The 19773-nt window shown below is 42.0% G+C and overlaps 1 protein-coding gene across 7 annotated transcripts in view; it reads right to left on the bottom strand.

Moving 5' to 3' along the window:
• AMPH (amphiphysin) overlaps window positions 1-19773 on the bottom strand; it is a 251131-nt gene that overhangs the window by 40883 nt on the left and 190475 nt on the right. For 4 of the 7 annotated variants that reach the window (XM_023250212.2, XM_023250210.2, XM_023250213.2 and 1 more), the window contains 4 exons: window positions 10939-11055; window positions 7033-7056; window positions 4300-4323; window positions 1506-1538 (listed from right to left, as the gene is read on the bottom strand). In XM_023250212.2, coding sequence (XP_023105980.2) covers window positions 1506-1538; window positions 4300-4323; window positions 7033-7056; window positions 10939-11055 — 198 coding nt within the window. Of the gene's footprint in view, window positions 1-1505; window positions 1539-3493; window positions 4016-4299; window positions 4324-7032; window positions 7057-10938; window positions 11056-19773 lie in introns of all 7 variants that reach the window. The other 3 variants (XM_023250207.2, XM_023250209.2, XM_023250208.2) reach the window with 1 other exon arrangement.

Here is a 19773-nt window from a genome sequence, read left to right as displayed (position 1 = left end):
GTATAAGGTTACCAATACATATTTCTCATGCATACTTTTCTTAGAAAGCCTACTGGAGGATGTGCTTTAATTTGTGGATGAGGACATGTTCTAGTATGTGGGATTAAACCACAAAGGAGGCATACTGGTGTCCAGAAAGAGAGGCCTGACATAAGAAAGAGGTGAAGGCCAGTCCCAGGTCAGACATACCAGAAGAGCCTGGGGAACAGCTGGGGCAGCAGGTGTAGCCAGAGAGAACCCAGTTCAGACGGAGCAGTCCAGAAAGAAAGAGAGACGAGCAAATTCTTCAGGAAGATGAAACTGACTGAATGCTTAATGTTTACCAACAAAAAAGGAGGGGAGATTCACAGAACTACAGAGTATGGGACTGAATTAGTGAGATGTACCTAAAAAACTAAGCAAACAAACCAACAAGCAAACAAGTCAGAACCTGCAATTATTTCCTCAAAGGAGAACAAAAGGTTGGCATAAAAGTAAATGGAAACTTCATGGCTGGGGCGCTGACAGCATTTGTATCATCGTACTATTACTATTACCAGAGATTGGCTGGATGGCTTTGGTGGGACTATAGCAGGGAGAGGGCAGGAAGGAGAAGGAGGGGTGAGCCATGGGGGCGGAGGGTTATCTGCAGGCATGTTAAGTCCGCACCTTCCAGAGAGGAGTCGATAGATAACAGAAGATAGATAATGATTTAGGAACCACAAAGTAGCATTATAAGAAAGTTATGTGCACACGTGTGGCTGAGATCAGAGAACCTGGTAAAAGGAGTTGAAGTATTTACCTCTAAGAAATCATCAGAAATGGAGGAGGTGTGGATGGTCTGAACTTTCTATATAAAACACTATTATACAATTTTGTTGCTCTTTAAATGACGTGCATTTATAACTGCTAAGCACACAAATTCAAAAAACAAAAAAAAAGAGAGAGAGAGAGAGAAATGAGTAACAATTCTCCTGACCTGAACTTTTAAAGAGTTTCAGGCAGACGGAAGAGATGCATTATCATCTCCCTTAGTGTTTGTGTGTACCTGCATTCGGATGTGGGTCTGAGTGGAACTTTCTCATTTCACAGGTAAGGCTGTGTATGATTCTGCGTAAGGAGGCTCCTAAAAACCATTTCTGTTTTCTGAAGACCCATCCCATTAGTTCAAAACAATCCTCTCTCTTCTTTTCCGACAGCTGAATCTAGTGGATCTCTCGGATCAGGACAACCTCTTTCCAGTAGAGGAATCAGCGTAATTCCGTGGTTCGCTAACAATGTCAGTAGCTAGGACAGTCAGGAGGTACTTAGTATGTGCCGGGCTACCGGGCAAAGTGTGCTGGTTGCGTATTTCACGGACTCTTCACCACAACCCTACGATATTGCCACCATTGCTGCTTCCGTTACCAAACTTACAAGTGACAGGGTCAAGACTGCCCCGACGTGCTTAAACGTTACGTTACTCAAGTGACATGGAGGCCACTCATTCTCAACAGATGGGTTGTGCAAGCAAACCGATCTCTTACCTGGGTGAATCCATTAAATGTACCACCGGAAGCCTAAACAGAAAGGGAAATCAAAGTACGTTACTTTGCATCATTTTTGTGAGATCAGCAAATGTCCGTCAGACAAGTTGGAAAGTAAAGACCAGCACACATTTTAAAATAATACAAAAGGCTGCTGTGCACGAGAGTGTTTAGGAAATGCAAAAGGCCAAAGTGTATTATTTTAAATAGGCTGACCAAAAAAAAAAAAAAAAGATCGTTCTTACAGTTATTGCTGGTGTATGGCTCAATGTTAATCAAAGCCCACTTTCTCAGTAATGAGAAGATGATTCCAGAGGAAAGTCAGTGAGCTTCTTTTTTAGGCCACTGATAGAATGCATCTGCATTCTTAGGACTTCTCTAAGACATCATTTGAATGAATGGCTTTTGGGAGATTCTATAATTTCTGGGGGCCCTGGGTGGAAACACTGCATGTGTTCTTACTGGAGTAGAATCATTTTAGGAATAGTAAATTAGTCTGTTCTACATATTTGTAGCAGTTGAACAGTAAAAAGGAAAGCGGAATAAACACAATAAACGGGATGGTACATAGACTCATTAGTTCCCAACACAACCATTCTGCTTTTTGTAATTTTTTTTTTTTTTTTGGTCAACCTATTTGTGTTTGGTTTGCACAGATTTCAAGGAGATGAGGCAGGCGTCAGAGAAGACAGTGATGGAGAATGAAATAGGTGGGAAACATTAGGAAAAACAGAACCTACAGAAGTCTTTGGCTAGTCTATGCTACATACGAGGGTAAGTACCTCTTCTTTATCAGGCTCTATTTCTTGGTACAACAATCCATATCTCTGGTTAGCAATTTCATCTTCGGATAAATCTGAGTTGCTGAGGTCACTGTCTTGGGGACTAGCGGGACTGTCGGTGCTAGCATTGCGGGAGGTTCCCAGAACCAACGGTCTAGCCGTGTCTCGCCTTTGTTCCCAGCACTTAGCAATGGCGTGTCCCCCCACGACATCTGCCGGTGAGTCCACCTCCAGCCCTCTCTTGCCTTCAATTGTATCTAAATGTTCCCAGGAATTATCTAAGCCTCCCACATCTCTGATAGGCCAGTGGTTAACGGAATCGAACCAATTGGCAAAGCCACTTGCTTGGCCATCTGGTATACCAGAGAATTCCAATATATCCATATTATTCACTGCTGAATCCAAGCGTGGCTGCCAGATTTGACCTGGATCTGTTGCCCAAGAGTCTGTTTTCACAATACTTGGTAAGTTAATGGTAGGACTACAGTTCCCAGTCACTGTACTTTCAGACCCCTCTATTAACGAGAACTCTGTCTTACACAAACACCAATCTCTTCGGTTGGGACTATTAAGGTCTGTCCTAGACTGAGCTGCCACTTCATGGTTTACTGAGGAAACAACAGCCTGATGTTCATCCCTGCCAACCCCAGGAGTAGGTAACACAGCCTCCTGCTGAATTTCTTCTGCATCTGCACTGCCTCGTCCTGAGTGATGTATTACACCGTGGTTAGGAGGACCTATTGAATTTTTCCTTATGTCTCTTCTAGCTATATCCCATCCCTCAGGACTGGTATTTTCAACATTAGATACAGAATCAGTCTGGAGACGCAGATTTAAGACATCTGCGTGATGGGCAGGGTTAGCTCCAGAGCCTTCTATAATTTCATGATTATTGATTACTACTGGACGCCCCTCATCTAGCCCTTGGTTTCGGTCACCATATTCAGCGGCCGTAGCTACTCTTTCCAGGTCTTTTTCTAACGCATCAGTTGTATCAGAATTCTTTGCACTGGTCTTTTCACTTTCCCGACAACTAGCTCTTAGATCGATGCTCACTTCCTCTTTACTGATTTCTAAGGTCTCCTGGTCTGGCTTTCCTGTTGTCTTAAGGAGATCTACTAGCCTGTTTCCTGCACTTTCCCGTGCTTTCTCTTCAAATTCCTTTGTACCTTCTAGGGCCTTGAGATCAATAGGTCCAGTGTCTACCTTTTCATATGTCTCCACACCTGCCCACAGAGAATCTTCAATCTTCTGTTTCTCTTCCTCTTCTTCTGACTGTTCAACATCTTCTGGACTTTCTGCGACCGGGCCACCAGTTTCTGTGGCTGCCATCTCTGAGTCAGATAAGTCATGAGGCCGCTCCATCTCCATATAAGCAGCTGTGGCAAATTCAGCCTCAGGCATGGGCTTTGGGTACAGCTGTTCACTTCCACCCGGAGGGGCTGGCCCCACAACAAGCTCGCCCTGGTCAGCTACAGTGTGCCAGTCAGCGGAAGGAAGCATTCCAGTGGCCAATCTCATGTCCTGCTCTGCTTCAGAGAGACATGAAGAGTCTTCCTGAGACCCACCTTGGGTAATTTCCTGGCTGACACTCTCTGTACTAGCATCAGGGCCCCAAATAAATGCACCTAGGTCAATTTGAGATCTTTGAATTTCTTCGGCCAACCCACTGTCTGGAGTTTCCTCCATGATCAGGTTACACAGGGAAAGGCTTTTTGAAGAGTCAGTCTTTAGAGTATGCAGAATAGCAAAGGAAAAAAAAAACAAACAAACATAAGATAAAATAGACCATGGCAGGATTTGATGAGAAATGCAAAGCTCTTCAGTAGGGTAGCACCAGTTAAACAGAAGTAGAGAGTATTAAAATTAAAATTAAAATTAAATGGTTAAGGTTAAATCTGCAACTAGCAATGCCATGGAGGAAAAAAACAAGCTCATTCTAGATAATATCCACATATACAAGGCATAGTAAATATAAAAAGAAATCCAGAATATCCTGGATATTTACCTACCGGCTGTACCAAATCAGTGCTTGTCTGCATGAGTAAAAAGAATAATAATAATCAGTAGTAATAATAATAATAAGGCAAAAGAAGAAAATTCCCTAGCGTCTTAACATCCCATGCTGTCCAGAGTCAACATTCTCCTGAAAGCTGTGGCTTTTACTGGTTTGAGATCAACTTTTATAATTTGTTTTGTGCTAGGGGTGAGTTTTGTTGCAATACTGTTTAAGATGACACAGTTGAAACCCGAAGAAAGCCTCTGTCATTTTCTAGTCGGCAAGGAGGCCTCGTGGCTATTACAGGACTTCTGCTTTAGCAGAACTCTGAACTGTGAAGTTTTCAAATAAAGAAGCAAACTCAAGAACACGAGAATAAGATCAAGCTCTAGCACCCACAAGAGTACACGCATCACATGCTCGGTCACAGTACCAGAACAGATCTTCCCCCAAACTTCCCCCACACTGGGTTCTGCCTCTGAGGCAGGGGGAAGATGGTCTGGTACTAACCGCTCTGACTGTCTGGGCGATTATCCTCATGTCCTCCCCGCCCCCACCCGCGAACTAGAAGCCTGGTCTGCACACAGACAACACTAAGGGGTTGAGGGGAGCAAGGAATGCCAGCAATTATGGCCAGGGAGCTACTGTTCTGCAGTGTCGCCATCACCATCTTTCTTTTTTTTTAATTTAAAAAAATTTTGAGAGAGAGAGAGAGCACGCACGCAAACAGGGGAGGGGCAGAGAGAGGAGGAGACACAGAATCCGAAGCAGGCTCCAGGCTCTGAGCTGCCAGCACAGAGCCCGACATGGGGCTCGAACTCACGAGCTGTGAGATCATGACCTGAGCTGAAGTCGGACACTCAACTGACTGAGCCTCCCAGGCACCCCGGTCATCACTACTTTTCTTAGCAGGTTTATCCTCTGAAATAATCAGTGCTCCCCCTAGATGATACCTTCACCCTCACCACACCCTTCCTGGCGAGGAAGGAAAAATGTATTATAACTCCAACTGAAGATGTGAAATACTGGAACAGTAAAACATGGGCACTGTCCTCTTGATCTTCAAGAAAATCACCAAGGAGTTGTGGCTAGAATTCAAATGTCCTGAACGGTAGTGCGCATATCCCTTTTTGTGATTACACGAGCAAAGCCAGCTCACTATAAAAGATGTTTTCAGTCAACATTTTTTAGCTCTTGAGAGCTTTCCAGGATGCTTTAAGGATCCGAAGTAGGGCAGTATAAACCCGCTCCTGTGGAAGGGAAGGGGGCAGTCAACTTTCTGTCTTAGGGGAAGAGAGTAGCAATGTCACTTCAGAAGACTAGAGCCATGAACACCAAGATCTAGCAAACTTTCCTACCGCTGTCTCACTAAAAAACAAGAAAAACACACCAGGTGCCTGGGTGGCTCAGTCGGTTAGGGTGTCCGACTTCAGCTCAGGTCATGATCTCCCAGTTCAGAGTTCAAGCCCCATGTCAGGCTCTGTTCTGACAGCTCAGAGTCTGGAGCCTGCTTCAGATTCTTTGTTTCCCTCTCCCTCTCTCTTTCTCTCTGCCCCTCCCCTGCTCACACTTGTCTCTCTCTCTCAAAAATAAACTTTAAAAACATAAAAAAGAAGAAAAACACAAAACCCAAGTTGAGCTCTGAAGACCATTTGACCAGAACTTTTCCAATATAGGGCAGACAAAGGCCTTATTCCTCAGGGATACCAGGCTTCATGTGAGTATGGCCACCCTCCTAATTCCCCGCCACCCTCCTAATTCCCCAGCACAGATGCCGCCACCACGAAGTTCCTTTTGTGTCTTTTTTCCCAACTCTAACTTCTGGAAGTGCCCCTCTTTGCCCATCAGATTAGCTGAATACATACCATTACCAGTAATAGCTACCTTTTATTGCTATGGACCAGATGTGGGGCTAAACACTATAAATATTAACTACTTGATCCTCACGTGGCCCTCTGAGGTAGGTGACATTGCCCTTATTTTAGCCAGGAGGAAAACTGAGGCCGAGAGAAATTCACAAGTCGCCCGAAGTCATATTGCTGTAAGAGGTAGAGTCTTGATTCAAATCCAGGGCCGTCTGGCTCTAAAGCCCAAGATCTTGTTGACGAAGCTTCATTATTACTGAAAATAATAGTGAGAAACTGGGTCCCGGTGCAGAGTAGCGTGTCCCTTACGTTTGCTCAGCCACATTTTCTTCTATTCTACTTAAAAGCAATAAAAAAGGTGCACGTCCTCAACTGCAACGTTTCCTGTGGCCAATAACCACGGGAAGAAGCAAAAAAAGGCATAACACCACAGATTCTTGCTTATCTAGGAGTCTGGAACAATGACACTCTTTTCCACGCCACTGTTTCTAGGTGCTGGTAATGCTTGGAACCAGCAGGGAGCTGATTATGGTTCTAGGGGGCTACATTACCATTAAAAAATGTCTAGGTCTTCAGGGCCCCTGGGGGGCTCAGTTGGTTGAATGTCTGATTCTTGATTTGGGTTCAGGTCATGATCTCAGGCTTCGTGAGACGGAGCCCCACGTCGGCTCTGCACGGACAGTGTGGAGCCTGCTTGGGATTCTCTCTCCTCTTCGCTACCCCTCTCCTGCTTGTGTTCTCCCTCTCTCTCTCAAAATAAAAAAATAAACTTAAAAAAAATGCTAGGTCTTCTTCTCATCATAGATGAATTAAAATATAATAAGGTTTCCAAATTTCTAGGGCTCCTGGTACATCAAAATATGAGCTCTCTGTACTCTTACCGTCCATAGGTCCCAGGGCAATGTCTGAAAGCAAACAAACAAAAATATGGTTAGTATACAAACCCCAAGCACGTAAAAAAGTACTGACATGATGGAAGTTCTGAAAATAAAACATTTTTGAAATATTTAGTACAGCACTGTTCAACAGAACTTGCTTTGGTGATGACAGTGTTCCGTATCTGCGTTGTCCAAGGTGGTAGCCACCAGTCACAGGTACTATTTATTTTTATTTTTTTTTTTTATTTTAACGTTTTTTATTTATTTTTGAGACAGAGAGAGACAGAGCATGAACGGGGGAGGGGCAGAGAGAGAGGGAGACACAGAATCGGAAGCAGGCTCCAGGCTCTGAGCCATCAGCCCAGAGCCCGACGCGGGGCTCGAACTCCCGGACCGCGAGATCGTGACCTGAGTTGAAGTCGGCCACTTAACCGACTGAGCCACCCAGGCGCCCCTAGTCACAAGTACTATTAAGCGCTTGAGAGGTGCTAGTGTAAGAGAACCAAAATTTAAAATTTATATACTTTGATTGTATTTAAATTGGAATAGTCAAATGTGCCTTGTGGCTACTACAATAAACCACAGGAGACCAGTCAATCTGCTTTTCACTTTAGGAGTAAAAACTGTATCTGAAATATGATGAATGTGTTTACTTCACACACACACACACACACACACACACACACACACACACACTTAAAATGAAGTACAAGGTGTCCAGATTTTAGTTTCTCACATCTTTGAGGAAATACAGATCTAATCATTGCTACTGCTTCCTCTCCCCCCACCCTCAAAATTCGAGAGGATGAATTATGACCAGTTTGATGGTCAATGAACCCCAGAAAGGTAGTTCTTCAATATGCTGAATTAGATGATAACACAGCTCAATTAATAATCATGCAAATTAGCAGGGTGCCCGCTAAGACATAATGGATGAATATGCTTACTACTGGCATTTTAATTATAAAGCTCATTGATCCTGGGGAGCGAATCCAGATGGTTCAAGTGACTTCCGCCCATGTGTTTGGGAAAGTGAGGGAGACCTCTCTCATCTCCTTTGTGATTGAGAATTGCTGCTAATGCCACACCCTCTTCTGCCTTTGTCTTTGTGACTAGAATCAGATCTGTGTTTATGCACTTGTTTTGATCTCTAAATGAGTGGCAAATTAGAGAGCCTGGCACGCCCAAACTAAGAACATGGGGGTTTCCAGATGGGGTCACAGAGGTCTCATTGGGATTCAGTACTACAGGACAGGGGTCCTGTGGTTCTGAGAGAGCCCACCCCCCCCCCCCAGACTGTATCGCCCCAGCCGCCCTGTGTCTCTGTGCAGCCTGGCTGCTCTCTGGGTTAGGTCCCACCTGTTGAAGGACTTAAGAAAGGAGAGCAGAACGGTTGCATGGAAAGCCCCAGTTATTTGTATGTGTACTCCTTCTGTATCTAACATGCTTTGTGTTTTCTTGCTTCCTAGCCTCTTAAGAATCACAGCTCCTAAAAGCTACCCCATATCCCTGCCTCATGCAGACGGCGTGGGGTATTTTCTCCAAAGGAAGGCGGCAAAGTGAAACGTCTTGTTTATCAGTCCTCAGGATCACGAAAGGACGCGTTAACTCGTGCGGACACCGTGGAGATCGCAAGGTGAGCTGTTCTGCCAGCAGCAAGAACATCCATTTAAAGCGTGGGGTCAAGCGATGGTTAAGCGAGATCATTCTGAACGAAGGGGAAAGAAGGCCTGCACAAATCTAATGGCTCTGTGCTTTTTTGCTCTCTCAGCCTAAGACTGTTCTTGGAGAAGAGATGTGATTAGAGCCGGCTCACAGGATGACTCTGCAGTGAGGTGACTCAATTAGAGCCACTGGGCAGCCGGGGCGGTTTATTACCTGGCCTGAGGGAGGACACGGGGCACACACAGCTTTTTCTAACTGCGGTGATACATTTTCTTCAGAAGAAAGACTTGTGAAGATTTAATCAAGGTCATTTAAAAAAACCTTTCTTAAGTTTGTTTATTTTTGGGGGGTAGAGAGAGAGTGTAAGTGGGGGAGGGGCAGAGAGAGGGAGACACAGAATCCGAAGCGGGCTCCAGGCCCCGAGCGGGCAGCACAGAGCCGGACACGGAGCTCGAACCCACGAACCATGAGATCATGACCTGAACCAAAATCAGACGCTTAGCCGACTGAGCCAACCAAGCGTCCCTCGGTCATTTTTTTTTTCTAATTATGAAAGAGTCTCTTAGTCCTAAATCCACACAAAGTTCCATGATTTGTGGAATTTTTTAATCACGGATTGATATAAAAGAGCTTTCTCTCTTGATCCAATTCGCAGATAGACATGCTGTGGGATCTCATCCACTGATCACAACATTCACTGTAGAAACCTGCCTTCTGCCACTAGAGCAGTGAACGCTGGAGTGTGAGGCAGAGAAGTCCTGTAGACAAAGAAGTCTACACAGTTAGAAAGCTCTTTCGCGGAAGTATTCTGAATGATATGTACATTCATCTTCTGCTTTGCTGGGCCCCCAAGGCAGAACCCTCAAGCTTGCTGATATTCACTATGGTGGCATTCCCCAAAGTATGTTTTAGAGAACATTCAAATGAATGTGAAGAAACTTTCATTCAAACAGATTTCCTTGGTCAAACACATTTGGGAATCTCTAAGTTAAACAAGTCTACACGGGTTTTTCTTTTAATTGCAGGACTTCCTGGAGCCTTTAATATTGTAATGCCTATCATGAGTCTCCTAAAAGGGATTTAATAGAACTTTCTGAAACATTTATCTAAGAGACCCATTATTTTGCAAAATATCTTCAAAGGCTCGTATCTGATCTGCTTAATTACCTGCTTTACCGACATCTCAGATTTGTATTGTTCCTGTATTACAATAGGGAGGCCTTCAGAAATTCGATCACATTCTGGAATAAAGCATGGATTAAAGAGAGGCTTTATTTACTGAGGTTCATACTGAGCTGACAGTGGTTTACGGTAAGGTATCACGAAGGCTTCAAGACTAAAAGACTGAGCTAGGTCTCAATTTATAATACACCTTTCTTAGTTCATGGGAAGTATATCCCAGCCACCTTTGGATTTGCCCAAATTCAAATGAGAGGCCCCAAGCACATCAAAAATACGGATACAAACAATTTCTGCTTAGACAGATTTTGAGTTAACTTCCTTTCATGGGCACAGACAATCGTGAAGGAAGTCTACTGCAGAAGAATCATCCACAAGCCATTAGAGCGCCCCGCTCCCGGGCCCTTCTGCTGGAGAACACTGTGGCCGTCACTAGTGAAGTGAGGAAAGGTTGAGGATGATGATGATGACCAAGGGAAGCTGGGTACGGGAGGCCAGCTCCGCATCAAGCCATAGCCCAGATCCCATAGGGGAAGCTTCTGCAATGTGGAGGAAGACAATGTCATCAAGTTCAAAGTGACCAAGACTGGAAAACATTTCCGTTGGGGCACAATTTCGAGGCTATGTCTAATGTGCTTTAATCTCCAAAGCATGGAGAAGGAACATAGAGGAAACAGTGAGAAGGTTAAGTCCAGGGCCAAGAGAAAGAGCTTCATTTAGAGAAGTCATGAAATGTATCATCGAAGTCTGAACGGTCTGAGTGTAAAATGATACTAATGATACAATTACTCTGAGACAAGGGATTCCTGGGCAACCATACATTCCAGTTTGGGATGTATGGTTATCCCAGCTCTATGGGTAGAGAGAGAGGGATTGGGAGGAGGAGGTTTGGAATGATAGATATGGATAAGGTCTTCTTTCTACCCTTCCTTCCATTAGAAAATGTTTGTCAACCCAAAAGAAAAGTAAATAGTCACTTGAAATGGAGAGCGGTCTGCAAGGCATCTGCTGCCCTTGAAGTTCATGAAAACGTCATCTCCAAACATCAAAGCCACCATCGGATACCTGCGACATGGGTGAGTGGGTCACTCCAGCAGAACCTGCAGGTGTCACCTCAGGCTTGAAAGGATCGAAGTCCAGATCCAACAATGTCTCCTCTTTCTTCACCTCGGGGACTTCATTCTGTTAAAGGAGAACAAGACAGAATATGAGACTTTATGATATAATCCCCGTGTAATCCTCTAACATCACTGAGTATCCCCAAAGCATGCTCTGATAGTTCACCCAGAGTCACTCGCGAAATGTGATGAAGGGGGAAATAACCAACTCTGGCCAACTGGAACCTAAGATGCGTAGGAATGTGACCCAGGTTTTGGTTTCCGTCCTTCATCCAGCTCCGAATCCAGCCAACAAAGAGAATGTCTAAGAGGTATATCCTGATGCCATCAAGATCCAAGGACTCTCCTCTGCTAGTTTAGGAATCTCAGGTCAAGAATTACGGACGACCAGACGGATACAATAGGCCACGGCTGGGACCCATCACCATAGCCCATGGCTGTGAGGTCCCCTGCGAAGCTAGTGTGTAAAAAGGAAGGGAGGCCATCTACCCTGACTACCTCCACCTGCCTCATCCCCTCAGAGAGACCCTATCCTTTGATGTAGTCATCACATGAACCACTCTTCATCCATATTACTGTCGGTCTCCGCTGTAAGTATGAGGGAGGGAAGGTGAAAGAGAAAGAGGGAGGGAGAGAACCACATCTCCCAACATTTGCCATAAAATAACATTCCTTGATTAGAAATAGGTAAGCCAAATAAGACACAGGATAAAAGTCCTGCTATAATAGTGACACATTTATAATACTGAACATTAATATTTATTCATTTATTGTGGTCTCATGATACCAAAAAAAAATAACATGGCTTGAAGTTAGCCTAGCCTTGGCTTAAGTCATGCGGTAAGGGTCAGAGCTGAAATAAAGCCCCCATAAACAATCACGGTGAACAGAACTGGGTCAGTTTCCACAGAATCAGGTAATGTGTGTTTGGTGTTTGATATAAGCTTCAGTTTTGACCATCTGTACTCTAGAAACTCAAAGGTCACAACCATGGATGAAGCACAAAAGAATAGGAATGTTCAGAGAAAGCTTTTAAAGAACAAGAGTTCTTTTAATTAATATTGATCATAGACATAAAACTTAAAAACATATAGAGCTGTATGAATAGCTTTGGGGCATAAGAGATAATTGTTTTTAGTATATCCACACTCACTATAGAAGGAAATCTGCTTAAATACCACGCGATTGGTCCTGGGCTACCTATTTCGCAGCATGATTATTCTTACACGTTTAAAATTTCACAAGGCTAATCCCTCTTGCTTTAATAATTACAATCACAAAACCATCAACTGATTCCTTTGGCCCCTATTCAAAATCTGCATGGGTTTTGTTTTTGCCAACATTTGTATTGGTACAAGTTATAGGTCTAAAATTTTGTGAACACTTACATTGACTTAGAATGTGCTAGGCACTGTTCTGAGAGCTTCGTGCATATAAATATTAACTCAGGTTAGGGCACTTCGCTGCAGTCTAATGATACAATGCTACAACACTATTATTGCCTTCAAAGAATGACCTTCCTAGATCCCCTAGACTTCATTTTGCCCGCACGGTCTAATCCTTACAAAAACCAAGGGGTAAATGGCATCATTCCTCCATCTGGGGATAAGGAGAATGGGCTGTTGTCCTGGGTCCCTCAGATGCAATGCAGCCGACGCAGGACTGCAACAGCCAGAGGCCTTGGACCCCAGTGCTATTCCAGGCTGCTGCTGAGACCTGGGCTCACATCTCTCAAACAGGCACCACGGGGATCTGCAGGGGAATTCTGGACAGTCTCTAAGTTCTTCTTAAAACGTGAGCCCAAACGAATCTGTCCATTAATCCTCTCTGAGCCGAATGGGACCCCTTATGAAAGCTCGAATGGAAATGTAGAGCTCAAGGATGACAAGTGGCATGAGACTGTATACCAGTGTGGTGGTCTTCAAAAGGTGCAGCTGGCTACTTCAGACTCCATTTCTATTTGGTTTTGCACCCTTAATTCTTGCGAGTTACCCCTTAAGGCACTCATATCAAACAGCAGTTTGACAGAACTACAAAAAGAGCAAAAAAAGGAGTTGCCTGCTGATACAGCATTCCTTTATAAAATGACAACCCTGTCATTTAACATGTTGAAACACGGTGACATGTCATGTCCCTTAATGTAACAAAAGAAAACTCCTCTTCTCTCTTTCCTTATACCTGAGTCACCGTTAGAGCAGATCTGATGTGGTGTTGACATTCGTAAACTTTTGGAAGCCAGAGCTTAAGTACCACGTTCCCATTAAAAGTCTAGACCCAGAATGCGATCCTAAGAAAAGAGACTACATGTGTAAACCACAGGGGGAAAATACCCAAAGGGAAGATCTTACCAGTGATAATAATCTTCAGGAAGTGTCTTCTGCTAGGGACATCTAAGTTTATAACTGAAGTACTGAACTTCTTCCACTCTAGGTAGACAATTTGACCATAATCCTATGCCTAGTCTTACCATGGCCTCCCTACAGATGGAGTTTACTGCCTTATTCCTTGACTTGGGGTTGACCATCTATCATGCTTTAGTCAATGGATGTTAGTAAACGTCACACAAATGAAGGCTTGAAATGTTTGTGTGGGTGACTTGCTTTTTTGTATTCTTGCCACTCACTGTGCAACGTACAAGCTTCGGGGAACCACTGGTCAAGGAGGATGGGAGCCACAGGGAACACACCTGGACCCACCATAACTAAATTCCTCAAAAGCGGTGTTAAAGAGGAATTCTTACAAGTGGCCGGGGCGGGGGTGGGGGGGCAGGATAAGACATGTTACTGAACACAAGGACAACCTAGGAATAATAGCATTTTTTAGCACCAGAATTAATGCAAGCAAAAGATGTTGAGGCAGTATCTTTGAAGTACAGAGAGAAACTTAGAATTCTGTGCCCCTTGAAAATATTTTTATGTTTTCATTTTTAAATATTTATTTGAGAGAGAGCACAAGCAGGGGAAGGGGCAGAGAGAGAGGGAGAGAAAGAATCCCAAGGAGTTTCCACACTGTCAGCACAGAGCCCGACATGGGGCTTGAACTCACAAACCACGATTTCATGACCTGAGCCAAAATCAAGAGTCTAACACTTAACAGACTGAGCCACCCAAGTGCCCCGAAAATATAAAAAAAAAAGACCAAAAATGTGGGGCACTTGGGTGGCTCGGTCGGTTAAGCGTCCAACTTCGGCTCAGGTCAGATGTCACTGTCTGTGAGTATGAGCCCTGCATCAGGCTCTGTGCTGACAGCTCAGAGCCTGGAGCCTGCTTTGGATTCTGTCTCCTTCTCTCTCTGCCCTTCCCCGCTCACATTCTGTCTTCCAAAAATAAATAAAAATTTTTTAAAAAAGAGAGAAAAAATGAGGTGACTATTTTTTCATACATACAAAAGCAGAAAGAACCCATCACCATCCAATCAACACAACTAATGTGAAAAGACATTTTTCAGGCATGAAATGATGCTACATGGAAATACGGATCTAGATGGAAGTATGGATGTACACAAAGGAATGATAGGCTCCAAAGGAATGAGAAATGATAACTATTTAGGTAAGTATACATGACTTTAGTCATTATTTAAATCTCCTTAAAAGATAACTGACTGCTTAAACAAAGATAATCACAAAGTAACATGAAGTGACTTTACGTTAAAAAATAAATTCTATCTGACAAAACAGACAAAACAGTACAAAACCAGAAGAGGGGGAAATGTAAGTATACAATTATGGGATTCTTATGCTAGACCTGAAACATACCACTATTTGAAGGCAGACTTTTTAATAAATTAAAACATGTACTTTAAGCCCTAAAGCAACCACTAAAATACCAAAACAAGTTATCACTAATAAACAAAAGAAATAAAAGAGAGTAATAAAAATAATCAATTAATCTAAAAGAAAACAGAAAAAAGAGGAAAAAGGGTTAAAACAGATGGCCCAATAGAAAAAAAAAATATCAAGGTGCCAGATTGAAACGCCACCATATGAATAACTACCTTGAATGAAAATGGCCTAAACAGTTTAATGAAATGCAGAGGTTATCAGATTAGATTAAAAAAGCAAGACTCAACTAGATACTGCCTATAAGAAGCAGATTTCAAATACAGAGACACAAACAAGTTGAAAGTAAAAGGAAGAAAAAAGATGAATTATGCCAACCTAACCAAAAGACAGCTGGAATAGTTATATTAATGTCAAACAAAGCAGACTGCAAATAAGAGAACATTATTATGGATAAAGGAGGTCATTTCCTAATGTAAAAAGGTGTTAATTCTAAACATTTATGGATTCAATCAGAAAGTGTCAAGATACATGAAGCAAGAACCAAAAACACAGCATCAAGAAATTTTAAAATGCACAATTTTGTAGGGAAGATTTCAACAGCCCTCTTTCAACAACTGAAAGAAATAGAGAGAAAATCAGCAAGGTTATAAAATACAGAAAACACCAAGACCCAATTTGACCTGATTTACACTTATAAAACACTCCATACGGCAGCACAATACAAATTCTTTTCAAGTGCATGTCAAACACAGAACATAATAGACACTGTTTTATTAAACAGGTCTCAATAAACTTAAAACCGGTCTCAATAAACTTAAAAAAAACATTCAAGTCATACAAAGTATGCTGACGACAATGGAATCAAGTTTCAAATCAGTAAGAGAATTATCTCTAGAAAAATCCACAAATATGTGGACAAAAATAACATTCTAAATAACTCAATGAAAGAAATGAAAAGAAAAACATCAGAAGAAAGAAGAAATCAACGTGGAAATTAGAAAGCAGTTTGAGTTGAATGAAAATAAAGACAACAGGTGCACCTGGGCGGCTTAAGCACTGATTCTTGACTTCAGTTCAGGTCATGATCTCACGGTTCATGAGTTTGAGGCCTGCATCAGCCTCTGCACTGACAGCAGCCTGCTTGGGATCCTGGCTCCCTTTCTGTCTGAACCACCACTTACTTTCTCTCTCTCTCTCAAAGTAAATGAAAGTGAACTTTATTATTTTTTTAAGTTTATTTATTTAGAGAAAGGGAGAGAGAGAGAGAGAGAGAGAGAGAGAGAGAGAGAGAACAGGGGCAGAGAGAAAGAATATCCCAAGCAGGCTCTGCATTGTCACCACAGAGCCCAATGTAGGGCTTGAACTCACGAACTGTGAGATCATGACCTAAGCCAAAGTCAGATGCTTAACCAACTGAGCAAACCAGGCACCCCAAATAAAACTGAACTTTAAAAAAATAAATAAACATAAAAAATATAAAGACAACATACCAAAATTTGTGAGATGCTGCTGTAATAGGATTTAGGGAAAATTTATAGCACTGAATCCCTATATAAGAAAAGAAGGAAAACCTAGAAATATATACACTACCCAAACTGAAACAGGAAGAGATAGAAAATTTGAACAGACCCATAACCAGTAAGGAAATCAAATTAGTAATAAAAAATCTGCCAAAAAACAAGAGCCCAGGACCAGATGGCTTTTCAGGGGTATTCTACCAAACAATTAAGGAAGAGTTAACGCCTATTCTATTGAAACTGTTCCAAAAAGTAGAAATGGAAGGAAAACGTCCAAACTCTTTCTATGAAGCCAGCATTATCTTGATTCCAAGACCAGACAGAGACCCCACTAAAAAAGGAGAACTACAGACCAATTTCCCTGATGAACATGGATGCAAAAATCCTCAACAAGATATTAGCCAACCGGATCCAACAATACATTAAAAAAATTATTCACCATGACCAAGTAGGATTTATACCTGGGATGCAGGGCTGGTTCAATATCTGCAAAACAATTAATGTGATTCATCACATCAATAAAAGAAAGGACAAGAACCATATGATCCTCTCAATAGATGCAGAGGAAACATTTGACAAAATACAACAACGTTTCTTGATAAAAACCCTCAAGAAAGTAGGGATAGAAGGAGCATACCTCGAGATCATAAAAGCCATATATGAACGACCCAATGCTAATATCATCCTCATTGGGGAAAAACTGAGAGCTTTCCCCCTAAGGTCAGGAACAAGACAGGGATGTCCACTCTCGCCACTGTTACTCAACATAATATTGGAAGTCTTAGCCTCTGCAATCAGACAACACAAAGAAATAAAAGGCATCCAAATTGGCCAGGAGGAGGTCAAACTTTCACTCTTCACAGATGACGTGATACTCTACGTGGAAAATCCAAAAGATTCCACCAAAAAACTGCTAGAACTGATACATGATTCAGCAAAATTGCAAGACATAAAATCAACACACAGAAATTGGTTGCATTCCTATACACCAACAATGAAGCAACAGAAAGAGAAATCAAGGAATCGATCCCATTTACAGTTGCACCAAAATGATAAAATACCTAGGAATAAATCTAACTAAAGAAGTGAAAAATCTATACACTGAAAACTATAGAAAGCTTATGAAAGAAATTGAAGAAGACACAAAGAAATGGAAAAAGATTCCATGCTCCTGGATAGGAAGAACAAATATTGTTAAAATGTCGATACTACCCAAAGCAATCTACATATTCAACACAATCCCTATCAAAGTAACACCAACGTTCTTCACAGAGCTAGAACAAACAATCCTAAAATTTGTATGGAACCAGAAAAGACCCCGAATAGCCAAAGCAATCTTGAAAAAGAAAACCAAAGCAGGAGGTATCACAATCCCAGACTTCAAGCTATACTTTAAAGCTGTAATCATCAACACAGTATGGTACTGGCACAAGAACAGACAGATCAATGGAATAGAACAGAGAACCCAGAAATGAACCCACAAACATATGGCCAACTAATATTTGACAAAGCAGGAAAGAATATCCAATGGAATTAAGACAGTCTCTTCCGCAAGTGGTGCTGGGAAAACTGGATAGCAACATGCAGAAGAATGAACCTGGACCACTTTCTTACACCAGACACAAAAATAAACTCAAAATGGATGAAAGACCTCAATGTAAGACAGGAAGCCATCAAAATCCTCGAGGAGAAAGCAAGCAAAAACCTCTCTGATCTTGCCCGCACCAACTTCTTACTCAACATGTCTCCAGAGGCAAGGGAAACAAAGGCAAAAATGAACTCCTAGGACCTCATCAAAATAAAAAGCTTCTACACAGCAAAGGAAACAATCAGCAAAACTAAAAGGCAACCGACAGAATGGGAGAAGATATTTGCAAATGACATATCAGATAAAGGGTTAGTATCCAAAATCTACAAAGAACTTATCAAACGCAACACCCAAAAAACAAATAATCCAGTGAAGAAATGGGCAAAAGACATAAATAGACACTTCTCCAAAGAAGACATTCAGATGGCCAACCGACACATGAAAAAATGCTCCACATCACTCATCATCAGGGAAATACAAATCAAAACCACAATGAGATACCACCTCACACCTGTCAGAATGGCTAACATTAACAATTCAGGCAACAACAGATGTCGGCAAGGATGCGGAGAAAGAGGATCTCCTTTGCATTGTTGGTGGGAATGCAAGCTGGTGCAGCCACTCTGGAAAACAGCATGGAGGTTCCTCAAAAAACTAAAAACAGAACTACCCTATGACCCAGCAATTGCACTACTAGGCATTTATCCAAGGGATATAGGTATGCTGTTTCGAAGGGACACATGCACCCCCATGTTTATAGCAGCACTATCAACAATAGCCAAAGTATGGAAAGAGCCCAAATGTCCATCGAAGGATGCACGGATAAAGAAAATGTGGTATATATATACAATGGAGTATTACTCGGCAATCAAAAAGAATGGAATCTTGCCATTTGCAACTACATGGATGAACTGGAGGGTATTATGCTAAGTGAAATTAGTCAGTCAGAGAAAGACAAAAATCATATGACTTCACTCATATGAGGGCTTTAAGAGACAAAACAGATGAACATAAGGGAAGGGAAGCAAAAATAATATAAAAACAGGGAGGGGGACAAAACAGAAGAGACTCATAAGTATGGAGAACAAACTGAGGGTTGCTGGAGGGGTTGTGGGAGGGGGGATGGGCTAAATGGGTAGGGGGCATTAAGGAATCTACTCCTGAAATCATTGCTTCACTATATGCTAACTAATTTGGAGGTAAATTTTAAAAAATAAAGTTTAAAAAAAAAGAAAAGAAGGAAGGTCTCAAATTAGTAACTTCAGCTTCTACCCTGAAAACTAGGGAAAAAAAGACACAGAGCAAATAAAACTCTAAACAGAAAAGGGGAAAATTATGCAGATCAGAGTAGAAATTAATTAGAGAATGACAGAGGGGGGGGGGAGAGAGAGAGAGAGAGAGAGAGAGAGAGAGAGAGCGAGCTTGAGAGAATACCAATAAAACCAAAACCAAGTGCTTTGAGAAGATTAATAAAATTGATAAACTTCTAGCCAGACTGATCAAGGGGAGGGACAGAGAGGGCACTAATTACCAATATCCAGAATGAGAGTGGGGGCATTACCAGATATTTAAAAAAAAATAAGGAAGTATTTTAAACCACTTTATTGCAATACATTTAACAATTTAGATGAGAGAGACAGATTTATTGAGAAATACAAACTGCGGCATATAGAGAACTTGAATCACCATGTTGCATACCTGAAACTAAGGTTAACATTGTGTGTCAACTATATTCAAATTAAAAAAAAAAAATTTTTTAAGAGAAAAAAAAACAAAAACAAAAACAACCCTGCAGGCCCAAATGGCCCCTCTGGTGAATTCTACCAAAGAGTTAAAAAAGAAAAAAAATACCAATTCTACAAAATTGAAGAGGAGTGAACAACTTCTCAACTTATT

The sequence above is a fragment of the Felis catus genome, chromosome A2 (assembly GCF_018350175.1).
Source record: "Felis catus isolate Fca126 chromosome A2, F.catus_Fca126_mat1.0, whole genome shotgun sequence".
In the NCBI taxonomy this organism is placed as follows: Eukaryota; Metazoa; Chordata; class Mammalia; order Carnivora; family Felidae; genus Felis; species Felis catus.
This window is presented reverse-complemented; position numbering and strand designations above follow the sequence as displayed.